This window comes from Acipenser ruthenus, chromosome 17 (assembly GCF_902713425.1).
Source record: "Acipenser ruthenus chromosome 17, fAciRut3.2 maternal haplotype, whole genome shotgun sequence".
NCBI lineage: Eukaryota > Metazoa > Chordata > Actinopteri > Acipenseriformes > Acipenseridae > Acipenser > Acipenser ruthenus.
Window position 1 is genome coordinate 14,954,446 of NC_081205.1, and position 16,640 is coordinate 14,971,085.

Here is a 16,640-nt window from a genome sequence, read left to right on the forward strand (position 1 = left end):
AGTGTGATTGTCAGTTTGAGAGTGAGTGAGACTGTACATGTGTGAGTGTAGTAGGAGTGTTAGTGAGTGTATGTTGGTGTATATTTGTATGTGAGTCTGTATGGGCGTGTGTTACTCTGAGATGTATTTTGTGTTTTTGTGATTCTAATCCTGTTTTGTTGTCAAATACATTCACTTGCTTGAGCGGTAAGCTTCAAACCAGCTTTCCTAGTCGAGTCCCGTCAGATTGCAGTGCTGGCGGTGCTCAAGCCATGAGAGGTGATCTGACCAGGGTGTGACTGCGTTTCCTGCCCGGCATTGCTCTGTGCTTTGATGTGTGTTGCTCCTGTCAGGTGGTCAGGGACTGCAATGAGGGGGTGAGGAAGATGAGCCGCACCGAGGAGCTGATCAGCATCGAGAAGACTCTGGAGTTCAAATGCAAGGTGAGCGAGGAACCCAGCAAGGAGCATCAGCACTAAGGCTGGGGCAATGCCTAATTTCTCACTATCAATATATTGTTCTAGAGTGCAAAGAAGAGCGACCAGAATTATTCCTGGTTTAAAAGGCATGTCGTATGCAGACAGGCTAATAGATTTGAATCTATTCAGTCTTGAACAAGAAGACTACGCGGTGATCTGTTTCAAGCATTCAAAATCCTAAAAGGTATTGTCGGCCCAGGGAACTTTTTTCGGCCTGAAAAAAGAAACAAGGACAAGGGGTCACAAATGGAGATTAGATAAAGGGGCATTCAGAACAGAAAATAGGAGGCACTTTTTTACAGAGAATTGTGAGGGTCTGGAACCAACTCCCCAGTAATGTTGTTGAAGCTGACACCCTGGGTTCCTTCCTTATTGATCCTTGAGATTCTGGGATCAATAAGCCGAATGGCCTCCTCTCATTTGTAAACTTTCTTTTGTTCTCCAAAAAAGCAGACGCTCGATTTATCGACGTTATGAAAGGGTAAAAAAAAAAATGCTGTAATACATGTGGAGCTGTGGATTACTGTGTAACATTGTTAGTTACACTTTAAAAACTATTATGCATTTTAAATTGATTACATCTGTTTATGCATACAGTAATTAAAAAAGTATAGTGGTCAAGTGGTTATTGCAGGTGGCAGGAAACAGTCAGAAGTCAAGATTAAAATGCCAAAAGTAAGCTTTTATTTAAGCCTCAGGTGAAAATTGGCAGTACAAAACACTAATTATTAACAAAAACAAATCCACAAGCCTGTATTTAACACAGATTTTATACACAGATTAAACAGCTACCCAGTCACTCCAGCCTCACTGAAGTCTCAAATCTAGTCCCCTAAAATGAGCTCTACACAGGTACTCATACCCTCCCTTATCAGTAGCCCTCCCCAGGACTAAGCCACTACACCTTCATTAAAGTATGGTTTTACAAATGTTACAGTATCTGCATTTAACTCATCACACTTATTAAAGTGTTAGCATCATTTCCCTTTGTTTAAATATTATATACCCACTCTCACCAGTTAAGCATACTATAGTATTATTAAGCGTGCTCACGGATATAATAAAACCTGACATCAACGCGCATGCTCACCAAGGTTCCTGCGACCAGAGCTACACCAGCTTGCTGGTGTGTTTGCATTTATTCAGAACATGAAATGCATTTTAAAAATATTAACAAGTGTGTTCACTTCTCTTTAATAGAAGGAAGTCTGAGCTTTAAAATAAACTTAAGCAACTCGCTAGTAACACATTGTGTCCTTGTGAATTATATCTGCCCTTTTCATTACCAAACACAAAAACAGTTGCAGGTGGTCTCAGAACTAACTCTTACTGTATCTTTTCGTAGCAATTTGTTATTTTACATTTACAATGTTAATCCCAAACAATGTCCTTCTGTTATACAACAATGTACGATCATAGTGATGGAGTGCGTTTCTCTTTTGTTTTCACTCTGTCACAAATATATTATTATTATTATTTTTTTTTACCTTATTCGTTTGTACCAGTTGGGAGTCAAAGCAAAATCCCCCCTCCAAAAACACTTGTTTAAATGCGTAGCAAGTCAGAGTAACAACAAATCAAGAGAGAAAAAACGAATTTAAAGAAAGATATCAATGTTCACAGCACTTTAGTAACAGGAGTGTTGTCCATGGTTTATATTTGAATTGTGTTAATGAACATGATAGTGTCCACATGTTTTAATTTAAGCGATGACTGGCACTTGCTTATTATTATTAGTATTATTATTATTTATTATTATTATTATTTATTTCTTAGCAGACGCCCTTATCCAGGGCGACTTACAATTGTTACAAGATATCACATTATTTTTACATACACTTACCCATTTATACAGTTGGGTTTTTACTGGAGCAATCTAGGTAAAGTACCTTGCTCAAGGGTACAGCAGCAGTGTCCCCCATCTGGGATTGAACCCACGACCCTCCGGTCAAGAGTCCAGCGTCCTAACCACTACTCCACACTGTACAGCATTACTGAATACCTGCTCACTAGGGACTGGCGTTGCCGGGATGCTTAATACTTACCAGAGATACTTTTGGAACGATCTTGGTGGTTTTTCTTCATTTTTACTCCGGGGTAGTTCAGATGAATAAATGTGGATTTTGTTTGAAGTTTTAAATGTCATCTTATTAAATGGTCACACAGATTAGTTGTGTTACCGGAGTATCCCAAACATTGCTTTCTTTATTTTACTTTCTTGCTGTCTTACTTTAGAAAATAATTGACAAACATCGGAAGGCATTGTATTTGTAGCTCGGTCGATACAGTATTTGTAATTCTAGCACAACGCTCTTAACTTGCTCTGCTACTTTGAAGACTCCTGCACAGATGCAATCCCATCAGTAAACACTCACAGGTGGGAGAAGGTGAGCTCAATCGCATGCAGATTCAGAGAATCAGACCTGAGGGGAGCAGAGAAGCTCTGCGCTTATTGCAAAAAAATAATTGTAGATTCCAAATTTTAATAAAAACTTTCCTTGCTTAAACCCTTTACACAAAAACGTGCACAGGTTTGACTATCGATAGTTGTCAAATGATAGAATGCATCGATAAATCGATGCATCCCCTCCTCAGCCTTAATCAGCATGTGTATTGCAGACCCCCTGAGTGCTCTAATACCTCATCTCTTCTCTTTAAAAAAATACACAAAATTGCTATGTCTTTTTTTCAGCTTCTTGGTGTAGTAAAATATGAAATGCGAAAGTTCAAATCATTGTGTGAAAGGAAGTGTTTGACAGCGCCTGGATACACAATCATTACACAACAGAAGCATAGTTTTATATATATTAAAAAAAAAAAAAAGTTCCCCCTTCATCAGGGCATTGGGCCCCCTTCGAGGCATTGGGCCCCGGGGAAATTTCCCCGTCCTCCCCGCCCTCTCGTTGGGCCTGCTAATACCTCATCTCTACAGGAACAGACCCCCCTGAGTGCTCTAATACCTCATCTCTACAGGGACAGACCCCACTGAGTGCTCTAATACCTCATCTCTACAGGGACAGACCCCCCCTGAGTGCTCTAATACCTCATCGCTACAGGGACAGACCCCCCTGAATGCTCTAATACCTCATCTCTACAGGGACAGACCCCACTGAGTGCTCTAATACCTCATCTCTACAGGGACAGACCCCCCCTGAGTGCTCTAATACCTCATCGCTACAGGGACAGACCCCCCTGAATGCTCTAATACCTCATCTCTACAGGGACAGACCCCCCTGAGTGCTCTAATACCTCATCTCTACAGGGACAGACCCCCCTGAGTGCTCTAATACCTCATCTCTACAGGGACAGACCCCCCTGAGTGCTCTAATACCTCATCTCTACAGGGACAGACCCCCCTGAGTGCTCTAATACCTCATCTCTACAGGGACAGACCCCCCCCTGAGTGCTCTAATACCTCATCTCTACAGGGACAGGCCCCCTGAGTGCTCTAATACCTCATCTCTACAGGGACAGACCCCCCTGAGTGCTCTAATACCTCATCTCTACAGGGACAGACCCCCCTGAGTGCTCTAATACCTCATCTCTACAGGGACAGACCCCCCTGAGTGCTCTAATACCTCATCTCTACAGGGACAGACTCCCCTGAGTGCTCTAATACCTCATCTCTACAGGGACAGACCCCCCTGAGTGCTCTAATACCTCATCTCTACAGGGACAGACCCCCCTGAGTGCTCTAATACCTCATCTCTACAGGAACAGATTCCCCTGAGTGCTCTTATACCTCGTTTCTACAGGTACAGAGCTGGCCTGAGTGCTGTGCTGTGCTTCAGGGTGTTTGACAGTCTGCCTCTCTGTTGTTTGTTTGATAGTCTGTGCCGGTGATCTCACACTCACGTTGGCTGCTGAAGAGAGGGGAGCTGCAGCTGATGTCTGGACCCAAGAGCACCCGGACCCTCCGCAGCAGAAAGCTCTTCCAGCCCCTCTACCTTTTCCTGTTCAACAACCTGCTGCTGGTCACGCGCAGGAGCTCCAGGTAGCGCAGGGGGCCAGCAGCTGTCAGCTCATGCAGATATGTCATGTACAGGTGTAGGGCCCTTTATTCTGCATCTTCATCTATGTGGAGCCTGCTACACAATTAACATTAAGATTCATGGCGTATCAATGAAGAACCCAGTTTAGAACAGATATGTTACTCAAAAAGTGGTTACAATATGCTGCTTGTGCCTCAGAACTGAACACTGCGAACTAGTCCAACGCCCAGCAACATAGGAGAAATGACACCATTTAAACACAAGCAATTAATTACACTGTAGATTACTGCCACTTCTTATAAACTAGACAGAGATAGGTATGTGTTTGTGTGTCCCCACACCTTTCTAGGATGTTCTCAACCACCCTGTGCTTCTTATTGCAGTTACTCAAACACTGGGTTTGCATTCTATTATTTATTGTGCTTTGAACTGAGTTCAGAAGCTGCTCTTCTGTTCTATTTGCCAGCCATTGACACATGTAACCTGGTTCTGTCAAAATGTCTTTGTTGAAGTATTATCCAGCACTATCTAGAGAACATATATCTATGAGAGGCAACTAGAACAGAAGAGAAACTCCTGAACACAGACTTCTTAAAATAATAAAACAAAACTCAGAATGATTAACATAAAATAATAATAACAATAACAATAATAATCATCCTCATCATTGAATAACAGCAATTAGTAGCACTCTGGGTCATTGCAAAGGTAAGGGACAGTAGTTTGTTGCTTCTCACTGCTGTGTGGGCATTTCTGTCTGCGTGGCATGCAGTTTAGAGAAGTTCTACGTGCTGGACTCGGCTCTGCGCTCCATGCTGAGGACTGAAGAGCAGCAGGACCAGGGCAAGGCTCTCTCCAACATCTTCTCCCTGTGCCTGCTGGAGAACCAGGAGGAGCGCACCGTCAACTACATGCTGAAGGCCTGCAGCCCGTGAGTGATGAGTACAGCAATCACTTGCACTAGAGATTCACAAGCATGCAACACAGGCGCATGCTTTTCAAAAACCTCTAGAAACGCATTCATATACAACACAGGCGCATTTCAAAAACCTTTCGAAACACATTCATATACAACACAGGTGCATTTCAAAAACCTTTCGAAACACATTCATATACAACACAGGTGCATTTCAAAAACCTCTAGAGATGCATTATCATAGGTTTTGATGATTATTAACGAGGAGTAACAGTTTATTAAATTTACAGTACCTTGCATAAGTATTCACCCCCCTTGGACTTTTCCACATTTTGCAGTGTTACAACCTGGAATTAAAATGGATTTAATTGGGATTTTTACCATTTGATTTACACAACATACTTAACACTTTGAAGGTGCAAAATATTTTTTATTGTGACACAAAAATTAATTAAACAAAAAAAAAGACATTTGTTGGTTGCATAAGTATTCACCCCCCTGAGTCAATACTTGGTAGAAGCACCTTTGGCAGCAATTACAGCTGTGAGTCTTTTTGGGTAAGTCTCTACCAGCTTTGCACATCTGGATCCTGCAATTTGTGCCCATTCTTCTTGGCAAAATTGCTCAAGCTCTGTCAAGTTGGATGGGGACCGTTGGTGAACAGCAATCTTCAAGTCTTGCCACAGATTCTCAATCGGATTGAGGTCTGGGCTTTGACTGGGCCATTCTAAAACATTCAGGTTCTTGTTTTTAAACCACTCCAGTGTAGCTTTGGCTGTGTGTTTAGGGCCATTGTCCTGCTGGAAGGTGAACCTCCGCCCCCGTCCCAGGTCTCTTGCAGACTGAAACAGGTTTTCCTCTAGAATTTCCCTGTATTTGGCTCCATCCATCTTGCCCTCAATCCTGACCAGTTTCCCAGTCCCTGCCGATGAAAAGCATCCCCATAACACAATGCTGCCACCACCATGCTTCACCGTGGGGATGGTGTTCTCAGGGTGATGAGCAGTGTTGGCTTTGCGCCACACATAGCGTTTTGCGCTAAGGCCAAAAAGTTCAATTTTGGTTTCATCAGACCAGAGAACCATTTTCCACTGTTTGCTGTGTCTCCCACATGCCTTTTGGCAAAATCCAAACGGGATTTGATACAGTTTTTTTTCAGCAATGGCTTTCTTCTCGCCACTCTTCCATAAAGCCCAGCTTTGTGGAGCGTCCGGGTTATAGTTGTCCCATGGACGGTTTCTCCCATCTCAGCTGTGGCTCTTTTCAGCTCCTTCAGAGTTACCATTGGCCTCTTGGTTGCTTCTCTGACTAATGCCCTCCTTACCTGGTCACTGAGTTTTGGTGGACGGCCTTCTCTAGGCAGAGTCACGGTTGTGCCATATTCTTTCCATTTTTTAATAATGGATTTAACGGTGCCCCAGGGGATGTTCAAAGTTTGGGATATTTTTTTCTAACCCAACCCTGATTGGTGTTCTCCAGAATTTTATCCCGGACTTCTTTTGATAGCTCCTTGGTCTTCATGATGCTGTTTGTTTAGATATGCTCTCTAACAAACTCTGGGGCCTTCCAGAAACAGGTGTATTTAATCTGAGATCATGTGACACTTTAATTGCACACAGGTGGACTCCATTCAACTAATTATGTGACTTCTGAAGGCAATTGGTTTCACCAGAGCTTATTTAGGGGTGTCACAGCAAAGGGGATGAATACTTATGCAATCAAGACTTTTCAGTTTTATTTGGCAATAATTTTGAAAAATATGTAGATTTTTTTCCTCACTTCGACATTATGGACTATTTTGTGTAGATCAGTTAAAAAAATCCTAATTAAATCCATTTTAATTCCAGGTTGTAACACTACAAAATGTGAAAAAGTCCAAGGGGGGGTGAATACTTATGCAAGGCACTGTATAAGAATAAAAAGATTATAATAAGTAAAAAAGGCTGATAAAATGTCCCTTTTAAAATACATATCCTAAATTCTACAAATGTGTCTTTAATCTTAATTTAAAAGCAGCGACAGATGGGTGCCTCCCTTAAATCAGATCATTCCACAACTTTGATGCTCTAAAGCTGAGCGCTCTGCCACCTGCCTTCTTTCTCTTTCTCTGTAAAGTGGACCAAGAACGGAACCCTGCAGGACACCACATGTAACTTCAGATAAAAAAGAGGGTTCTTACTCAATTGTAGCAAATTGAAACCATTTGACAGATAGGATTCAAACTAATACAGGACACAACCTGACAATCCCACTAGATCCCCAAGATGATCAATCACAATAGGATGATCAATAGAGTCGAATGCTGCACTGTGATCTCAAAGTATAAGAACTGAGGGTGAGCCCATATCAGAAGAGAACAAAACATAATTTACCACTCTGAGAAGTGCAGTTTCACTACTATGACCAGGGCAGGAGCCTGACTCAGATTAATCATATATATTATGTACGGCCAGAAATGTATTAAGTTTTTTTTTTTTTTTTTTTTTTTTTTTTTTAATTTAGTCGTCGCCAATTATTTTTTCACCCCAATTTAGCATGCCCAATTATTATCTGTATCCCCGGCTCACCGCTCGCAACCCCCCCTGCCGACTCGGGAAACGGAGGCTGGAATACGAGTCCTCCGAAACGTGCTCCTGCCAAGCCGTCATTTTTCGCACTGCAGATCCACAGCAATGCCACCAGACCTATAGTGCCGGAGGACAACACAGATCTGGCGGCCTTGCTGCAGAGCCGCAGGCGCCCTATCGGCCACAGGGGTCGCTGATGCGCAGTGAGCCGTGGATTCCCCTGCCGACCTAAGCCCTCCCTACCCGGGCAGCGCTCAGCCAATTGTGCGCCGCCCCCTAGGAACTCCCGGTCACGGTCAGCTGTGACATAGTCTGGATTAAACCTGCGATCTCCAGGCTATAGGGCACATCCTGCACTCCGCGCGGAGCGCCTTTACTGGATGCGCCACTCGGGAGCCCAGAAATGTATTAAGTTGATTAGTGACTACTCTCTCTAAAACTTTGCATAAAAAGGGGAGATAAGAAATAGGCCTAGAATTGTTAAGAACTTTTGGATCCACAGTAATGGTCCAATCCATGGTTTTACTACAGCAACCTTAAAGGAGTCACGAACAATACCAGACGAAAGGGTACTATTGATACTACTTAAAACTGTGGTATGAATCCAAGAGAATACTTCTGTTAACAGTTTAGTAGGAATAGGGTCTAAAGCACATGTAGGCATCTTCATAACTGGATTAGTTCGAGCTAGCTGATTAATAAAGGAAAAAGATCCAAAGGTTTGTTTTGCTGTAGCAAGACCCAAGGTGGGAGTTTTGTCAATGTTATTAGATGGCATATCTAAACTGAATGTACTGCTTGATATCTATTTCTTCTATCAGTGATTTTCTTGTTAAAATGATTCATACAATCATCACAGCTTGCTGATGATAAAGTATTTAAAGCAGGCTCCCTCTGCGGATTTGTTCATTTAGCTGTAGTCTCAAATGAAACCCAGGATTATCCTTATTTGTTTTTAAGATTTGAATAGTAGGATACTCTCGCTGAAGACAGTGCAGCCTGTATTTTAAAAGATGATCTTTCCAGGTGAGATAATGCACCCGGTAATTTGGTATCTTTCCATCTACGTTCTAGTTTACAACACACTCCTTTAAGCATGTTTCATTAAACTAAGGGGAGGATCTTTTAAATGGTGCTACAGGATCCAGGATATTAGAGTGGGTTCTAATTATCAACATGAGATCAGTGATTAATAGATTCTGAACCAAGTCTAAAGTATTGCTATGGTTAGGGCCAGTGTAACATGTTGAGTAAACCCAAGTGACTCTAGCAGCATCCTAAAAGCTCTAGCAAGGGGATCTCCATCCACATCCCCATGATGGCTAGTGGAGTATCCTCTTTAGCCTCTAAAACACATTCAGATGCCTTCTTTGATTTTGCAGTGCAGCAGCACATTTAACACAATCATGAGGATGTTTTTTCCCCGTCTGTAGGAGTGACAAGAAGCGTTGGATTAGTGCTCTCACCCCCAACCCAAGAACCAAATTCCTCTCTGCAAAAACACATCAGTCTGGTAAGTGCTGTGCTGTACATCAGGGAGCACTGTCCCTAATGCAGTTACTGTGCTGTACACCAGGGGGCACAGCACATTTGTTTTCAAAGTTCAACTTATCTGTGTATTGAATGTATTGTGTGTGTCAGTCTCTCCTCAGTACAGTAGTTCTCAGTGTATTGTGTGTGTCAGTCTCTCCTCTGTACAGTAGTTCTCAGTGTATTGTGTGCGTCAGTCTCTCCTCAGTACAGTAGTTCTCAGTGTATTCAGTGTATTGTGTGTGTCAGTCTCTCCTTAACACAGTAGTTCTCAGTGTATTGTGTGTGTCAGTCTCTCCTCAGTACAGTAGTTCTCAGTGTATTCAGTGTATTGTGTGCGTCAGTCTCTCCTCAGTAGAGTAGTTCTCAGTGTATTCAGTGTATTGTGGTGTCAGTCTCTCCTCAGTACAGTAGTTCTCAGTGTATTCAGTGTATTGTGTGCGTCAGTCTCTCCTCAGTAGCGTAGTTCTCAGTGTATTCAGTGTATTGTGGTGTCAGTCTCTCCTCAGTACAGTAGTTCTCAGTGTATTCAGTGTATTGTTTGTCAGTCTCTCCTCAGTAGAGTAGTTCTCAGTGTATTCAGTGTATTGTGTGTGTCAGTGTGGCAAAGTGGGTGGTAAGGGGAACAGGTGTAGCGGTGATGCAATGCAGGAGTGACAGGCAGACAACGGTAATTTTGTGAATAAGTGTTTATTGTGCTGTTTCCAGGTCTGGCGACCGTCAAATAATCAATCCCCGGCAGTACACAACAATGTGTAAAGCACGGGGAGCGTGAATAATCCCACACAGTCCTGAACAGAAAAGCAAAGGCACGGTCACCAGTCCTGGGTGAATTCAACCGTGCAGGTGCTCTGTGCAGTGGTGCTCCGGATAGTGCTTTTGTGGCGACAGCTCCGGAGGTGTGCTTTAACTGTCTAGTAGTGCGAAAAAAGACAGACAATTACAGACAGACAGAAATAACACACAACACGTAACACTTAGTTCTCTTTTATATTTCTGAGAGCTCCTCTCTCAGTCCTTCTCTCCTCACGTTTAACCCAAACGAAGGAAAAGAACAGCGTTACCCTGGCCCCTATATGTAATCCCGCATGATATCTAGGTAAACGGTTGCAGCTGCCTTATTACTTGCAGCTGCCCCTCGTTTACCTGTCAAATCAATACGGTCTTACAACAGAGTCTCGCTTCCTTCCAGGCTGACCCACTTCCCGGTCCCGGAAACGAACTGTCAGGCCAGCCCTTCCAGATACTTCTCCTCCCGTTCTTTAGCGCCCTCACAGGTCGGGAGGAAGATTTATCACCAGAACTCATTGTATTTCTGTCACAGTCAGTCACAGTAGTTCTCAGTGTATTGTGTGTGTCAGTCTCTCCTCAGTACAGTAGTTCTCAGTGTATTCAGTGTATTATGTGCGTCAGTCTCTCCTCAGTAGAGTAGTTCTCAGTGTATTTAGTGTATTGTGTGCGTCAGTCTCTCCTCAGTACAGTAGTTCTCAGTGTATTCAGTGTATTGTGGTGTCAGTCTCTCCTCAGTAGAGTAGTTCTCAGTGTATTCAGTGTATTGTGTGCGTCAGTCTCTCCTCAGTAGAGTAGTTCTCAGTGTATTCAGTGTATTGTGTGCGTCAGTCTCTCCTCAGTAGAGTAGTTCTCAGTGTATTCAGTGTATTGTGTGCGTCAGTCTCTCCTCAGTAGAGTAGTTCTCAGTGTATTTAGTGTATTGTGTGCGTCAGTCTCTCCTCAGTACAGTAGTTCTCAGTGTATTCAGTGTATTGTGTGCGTCAGTCTCTCCTCAGTAGAGTAGTTCTCAGTGTATTTAGTGTATTGTGTGCGTCAGTCTCTCCTCAGTACAGTAGTTCTCAGTGTATTCAGTGTATTGTGTGTGTCAGTCTCTCCTCAGTACAGTAGTTCTCAGTATATTCAGTGTATTGTGTGTGTCAGACTCTCCACAGTACAGTAGTTCTCAGTGTATTGGGTGTGTCAGTCTCTCTTCATTAAAGTAGTTCTCCGTGTATTGAATGTATTGGGTGTGTCAGACTCTCCACAGGTGCAATGTGTTCACCTCTATGTGTCTCAAGAGCCTGATGAGCTGTCTCTGGACCTGGCTGATGTGCTCAATGTTGTGGAGCAGACCGAGGATGGTAGGTCCCACAGTGCTATTATAATACATTACACAGTACTATTACAATGCACAGTACTATTACAATGCACAGCACAGTACTATTACAATGCACAGTACTATTACAATGCACAGCACAGTACTATTACAATGCACAGCACAGTACTATTACAATGCACAGCACAGTACTATTACAATGCACAGTACTATTACAATGCACAGCACAGTACTATTACAATGCACAGTACTATTACAATGCACAGCACAGTACTATTACAATGCACAGTACTATTACAATGCACAGCACAGTACTATTACAATGCACAGTACTATTACAATGCACAGTACTATTACAATGCACAGCACAGTACTATTACAATGCACAGTACTATTACAATGCACAGCACAGTACTATTACAATGCACAGTACTATTACAATGGACCACATAGTAATATTACAATGCACAGTACTATTACAATGCACCACACAGTAATATTACAATGCACAGCACAGTACTATTACAATGCACAGTACTATTACAATGCACCACACAGCACTGTTACAATGCACAGCACAGTACTATTACAATGCGTCACACAGTAATATTACAATGCACAGCACAGTACTATTACAATGCACAGTACTATTACAATGGACCACATAGTACTATTACAATGCACCACACCAGTGCTGCCCGCAGTAGGGGGGAAAACGAAGAATTTTACCCCGGGCCTGGGCACTGAATGTATTGTGCATTACAGCAGAGAGGAAAAATGACAATATACCCCACTGCTGTAAAGGGGCTGTGCAGCGGAGATACACAGGGTTTGTACTGCTGAGCTTAAGAAATGTAAAAGCAAATATCCATCAGTCATGTATGAATCAACTGGTTTATATGCCAACAGTTATTATTATTATTATTATTATTATTATTATTATTATTATTATTATTTCAAATACAATTACTTACCGTACATGAAATAAACCATAAGCCTACACAAATAACCACAGGATTCCCAAAATTTTGCTTGAATTTTGTCGTGATAGCTATAAAGTGTAGTTAAAGAAATATCCAGTAGTGCCCTGCCCTGCCATGCCCTGTTTGTGCAGTGGAGCAGGTTGAGTGTGTTTGGGTTCTGTGATACGGAGAGCTCTGCTCTGCCCCACCCCTCTGTGCTCTGCCCCTCTCTGCTCTGCTCTGCCCCTCTCTGCTCTGCCCCTCTATGCTCTGCTGCTCTGTGCTCTGCTCCTCTCTGCTCTGCTTGCTCTGCTCTGCCCCGCCCCTCTGTGCTCTGCACCTCTCTGCCCCTCTGTGCTCTGCACCGCCACTCTGTGCTCTGCCCCACTCTGCTCTGCTGTGGTCTGCTCTGCCCCTCTCTGCTCTGCTATGCCCCACCCCTCTCTGCTCGGCTCTGCCCCTCTCTGCTCTGCTGTGCCCTTCTCTGCTGTGCTCTGCTCTGCCCCGTTCTGCTCTGCTCTGCCCCTCTCTGCTCTGCTCTGCCCCGTTCTGCTCTGCTCTGCCCCTCTCGGCTTGCTCTGCTCTGCCCCGTTCTGCTCTGCTCTGCCCCGTTCTGCTCTGCTCTGCCCCGTTCTGCTCTGCTCTGCCCCGTTCTGCTCTGCTCTGCCCCTCTCGGCTTGCTCTGCTCTGCCCCGTTCTGCTCTGCTCTGCCCTGCCCCTCTCTGCTCTGCTGTGCTCTGCTCTGCCCATCTCTGCTCTGCTGTGCCCCTCTCTGCTTGCTCTGCTCTGCCCCTCTCTGCTGTGCTCTGCTCTGCCACTCTCTGCTCTGCTCTGCCCATCTCTGCTCTGCTGTGCCCCTCTCTGCTGTGTTCTGCTCTGCTCGGCCACTCTCTGCTCTGCTGTGCCCCTCTCTGCTGTGCTCTGCTCTGCCACTCTCTGCTCTGCTGTGCCCCTCTCTGCTGTGTTCTGCTCTGCTCGGCCACTCTCTGCTCTGCTGTGCCCCTCTCTGCTTGCTCTGCTCTGCTCTGCCACTCTCTGCTCTGCTCTGCCCCTCTCTGCTTGCTCTGCTCTGCTCGGCCACTCTCTGCTCTGCTGTGCCCCTCTCTGCTTGCTCTGCTCTGCTCTGCCACTCTCTGCTCTGCTGTGCCCCTCTCTGCTTGCTCTGCTACTCTCTGTTCTGCTCTGCTCTGCCCCTCTTTGCTCTGCTCTGCCCCTCTCTGCTCTGCTCCTCTCTGTTCTGCTCTGCTCTGCCCCTCTCGGCTTGCTCTGCTCTGCCCCGTTCTGCTCTGCTCTGCCCCGTTCTGCTCTGCTCTGCCCCGTTCTGCTCTGCTCTGCCCCGTTCTGCTCTGCTCTGCCCCTCTCGGCTTGCTCTGCTCTGCCCCGTTCTGCTCTGCTCTGCCCTGCCCCTCTCTGCTCTGCTGTGCTCTGCTCTGCCCATCTCTGCTCTGCTGTGCCCCTCTCTGCTTGCTCTGCTCTGCCCCTCTCTGCTGTGCTCTGCTCTGCCACTCTCTGCTCTGCTCTGCCCATCTCTGCTCTGCTGTGCCCCTCTCTGCTGTGCTCTGCTCTGCCACTCTCTGCTCTGCTGTGCCCCTCTCTGCTGTGTTCTGCTCTGCTCGGCCACTCTCTGCTCTGCTGTGCCCCTCTCTGCTTGCTCTGCTCTGCTCTGCCACTCTCTGCTCTGCTCTGCCCCTCTCTGCTTGCTCTGCTCTGCTCGGCCACTCTCTGCTCTGCTGTGCCCCTCTCTGCTTGCTCTGCTCTGCTCTGCCACTCTCTGCTCTGCTGTGCCCCTCTCTGCTTGCTCTGCTACTCTCTGTTCTGCTCTGCTCTGCCCCTCTTTGCTCTGCTCTGCCCCTCTCTGCTCTGCTCCTCTCTGTTCTGCTCTGCTCTGCCCCTCTCGGCTTGCTCTGCTCTGCCCCGTTCTGCTCTGCTCTGCCCCGTTCTGCTCTGCTCTGCCCCGTTCTGCTCTGCTCTGCCCCGTTCTGCTCTGCTCTGCCCCTCTCGGCTTGCTCTGCTCTGCCCCGTTCTGCTCTGCTCTGCCCTGCCCCTCTCTGCTCTGCTGTGCTCTGCTCTGCCCATCTCTGCTCTGCTGTGCCCCTCTCTGCTTGCTCTGCTCTGCCCCTCTCTGCTGTGCTCTGCTCTGCCACTCTCTGCTCTGCTCTGCCCATCTCTGCTCTGCTGTGCCCCTCTCTGCTGTGCTCTGCTCTGCCACTCTCTGCTCTGCTGTGCCCCTCTCTGCTGTGTTCTGCTCTGCTCGGCCACTCTCTGCTCTGCTGTGCCCCTCTCTGCTTGCTCTGCTCTGCTCTGCCACTCTCTGCTCTGCTCTGCCCCTCTCTGCTTGCTCTGCTCTGCTCGGCCACTCTCTGCTCTGCTGTGCCCCTCTCTGCTTGCTCTGCTCTGCTCTGCCACTCTCTGCTCTGCTGTGCCCCTCTCTGCTTGCTCTGCTCTGCCTCGTTCTGCTCTGCTCTGCTCTGCCCCGTTCTGCTCTGCCCCTCTCTGCTTGCTCTGCTACTCTCTGTTCTGCTCTGCTCTGCCCCTCTTTGCTCTGCTCTGCCCCTCTCTGCTCTGCTCCTCTCTGTTCTGCTCTGCTCTGCCCCTCTTTGCTCTGCTCTGATCCTCTCTGCTCTGCCCCTCTGCAGGCTGGATGCTCGGGGAGAGGCTGCATGATCGGGAGAAGGGCTGGTTCCCCTGCAAGGTGGTGGAGGAGATCCATAACCAGGAGCTGAGGGCTCAGAACCTGCGGGAGTGCCACCGCATCTACCGGGCCCAGGAGAGCCGGCCACGCAGCAACCACAGACTGGGGTCCAGAGCACGCCACAGCAGGGTAGCACCCAGCTGAACTCTCACACCGGGAGAGACAGAGACACAGACAGTATTTAACAGCGATAGAAATTCAGGTGAAACTATCCTGTTCACAGAGTGACCGCAGTAAGAAGCTGTGAACAAACAGAAGCACATGTAAACAACAGCATGCAAACAGCAGAAAACTACAAGACTCCAGCAACTGAACTGCAGCACCTCTTTCCTGCCCTCAGAGCTCCTCTGAGAACAGAGAGCATTTTGAATTCCAAGGAAGCCAGACCAGAATGTATTGGTGAAATGTAAAGTGTCTTCTGTCATTTAATTATTGATAAACTACAGAACCATTAGATTGAAACTTGCATCCCAATTGGCTAATCAGGGTCACATGTTCAATAGTCGAGCAGTCAAAAGTGCCCTTTGACTGCACAATAAACAAAATAGTGGACAGCCACAGCACCACAGATTTCTCTGATTAATAATTTCTAATAAATACGAGTTAAATAACAGATACTGACTGTAATTGTGTACTATAAACCTCAACTCCAGTCAATATGTAAATACTGTTGTGCAGCACTTGGTTTATTTTTATCAATCCGCTTTACAACATGAATTGGTGACAGTAGCCAGCCTTCCCTGGACTTGGAGAAACACACAGAGCAGCGAGATTAAGCTGGGAACTGCATGGGCTTTGCTTTCCAAGCGGTCTCCTGTGGGTTCGCAACCTTTGCGGGGTCTAAATTGATGTAAGAGCTTGTTTCTAAATGTTTGTCTTCCCAGACTGCATGAGACACAAACCATTTTATGTGTTCAATCAAGTGAACAAAATGACCACTTTCAATTTTGTAAGAAAAAGATGTATATTTTATGTGCAAAATGATATTTACATTATTTTAATAATCCTTACAAATTGTCACCTTTTTGCGTTGCATGTTCTTTGTTTTCTTCATATTTGTATCTGGACACACATTTTAAGTAACGTTATAAACATTTTGTTAAATTGAAATAGTTATACAAAGGGTTAGCAGTGTGTGCCGTTTAACTAGAACCTCAGTATTGATGTGATTGGGAAATAACAAGGGTTGTGGTTGTTTAAGAAGGAAGAAAGAGCCCCTTAAGAAAGAAATGTGCTAACCTGGAGTAACCTGGTCACCGCCAGCTATATTGTTCTTTGTAGTTCATACTGTCGCAGAAGCTAAACACCTTAACACAGATACATACAAATACGTCTTTAAAAAAGGTAAAGGAACAGTAAGTAAAATTGAATAATATTTCATTTGAAGCTACTGACTCTAAAAAATAACTAGTATTT

At 45.4% G+C, this 16,640-nt stretch overlaps 1 protein-coding gene across 2 annotated transcripts in view; it reads left to right on the forward strand.

Moving 5' to 3' along the window:
* Positions 1–16,244, forward strand: part of ngef (neuronal guanine nucleotide exchange factor) — a 70,888-nt gene extending 54,644 nt beyond the window's left edge. For both annotated transcript variants that reach the window (XM_058990010.1, XM_058990011.1), the window contains 6 exons: positions 333–422; positions 4,289–4,452; positions 5,223–5,381; positions 9,367–9,446; positions 11,491–11,595; positions 15,169–16,244. In XM_058990010.1, coding sequence (XP_058845993.1) covers positions 333–422; positions 4,289–4,452; positions 5,223–5,381; positions 9,367–9,446; positions 11,491–11,595; positions 15,169–15,368 — 798 coding nt within the window. In that variant the 3' untranslated portion in view covers positions 15,369–16,244. The remainder of the gene's footprint in view (positions 1–332; positions 423–4,288; positions 4,453–5,222; positions 5,382–9,366; positions 9,447–11,490; positions 11,596–15,168) is intronic.
* The last annotated feature ends 396 nt before the right edge of the window (positions 16,245–16,640 follow it).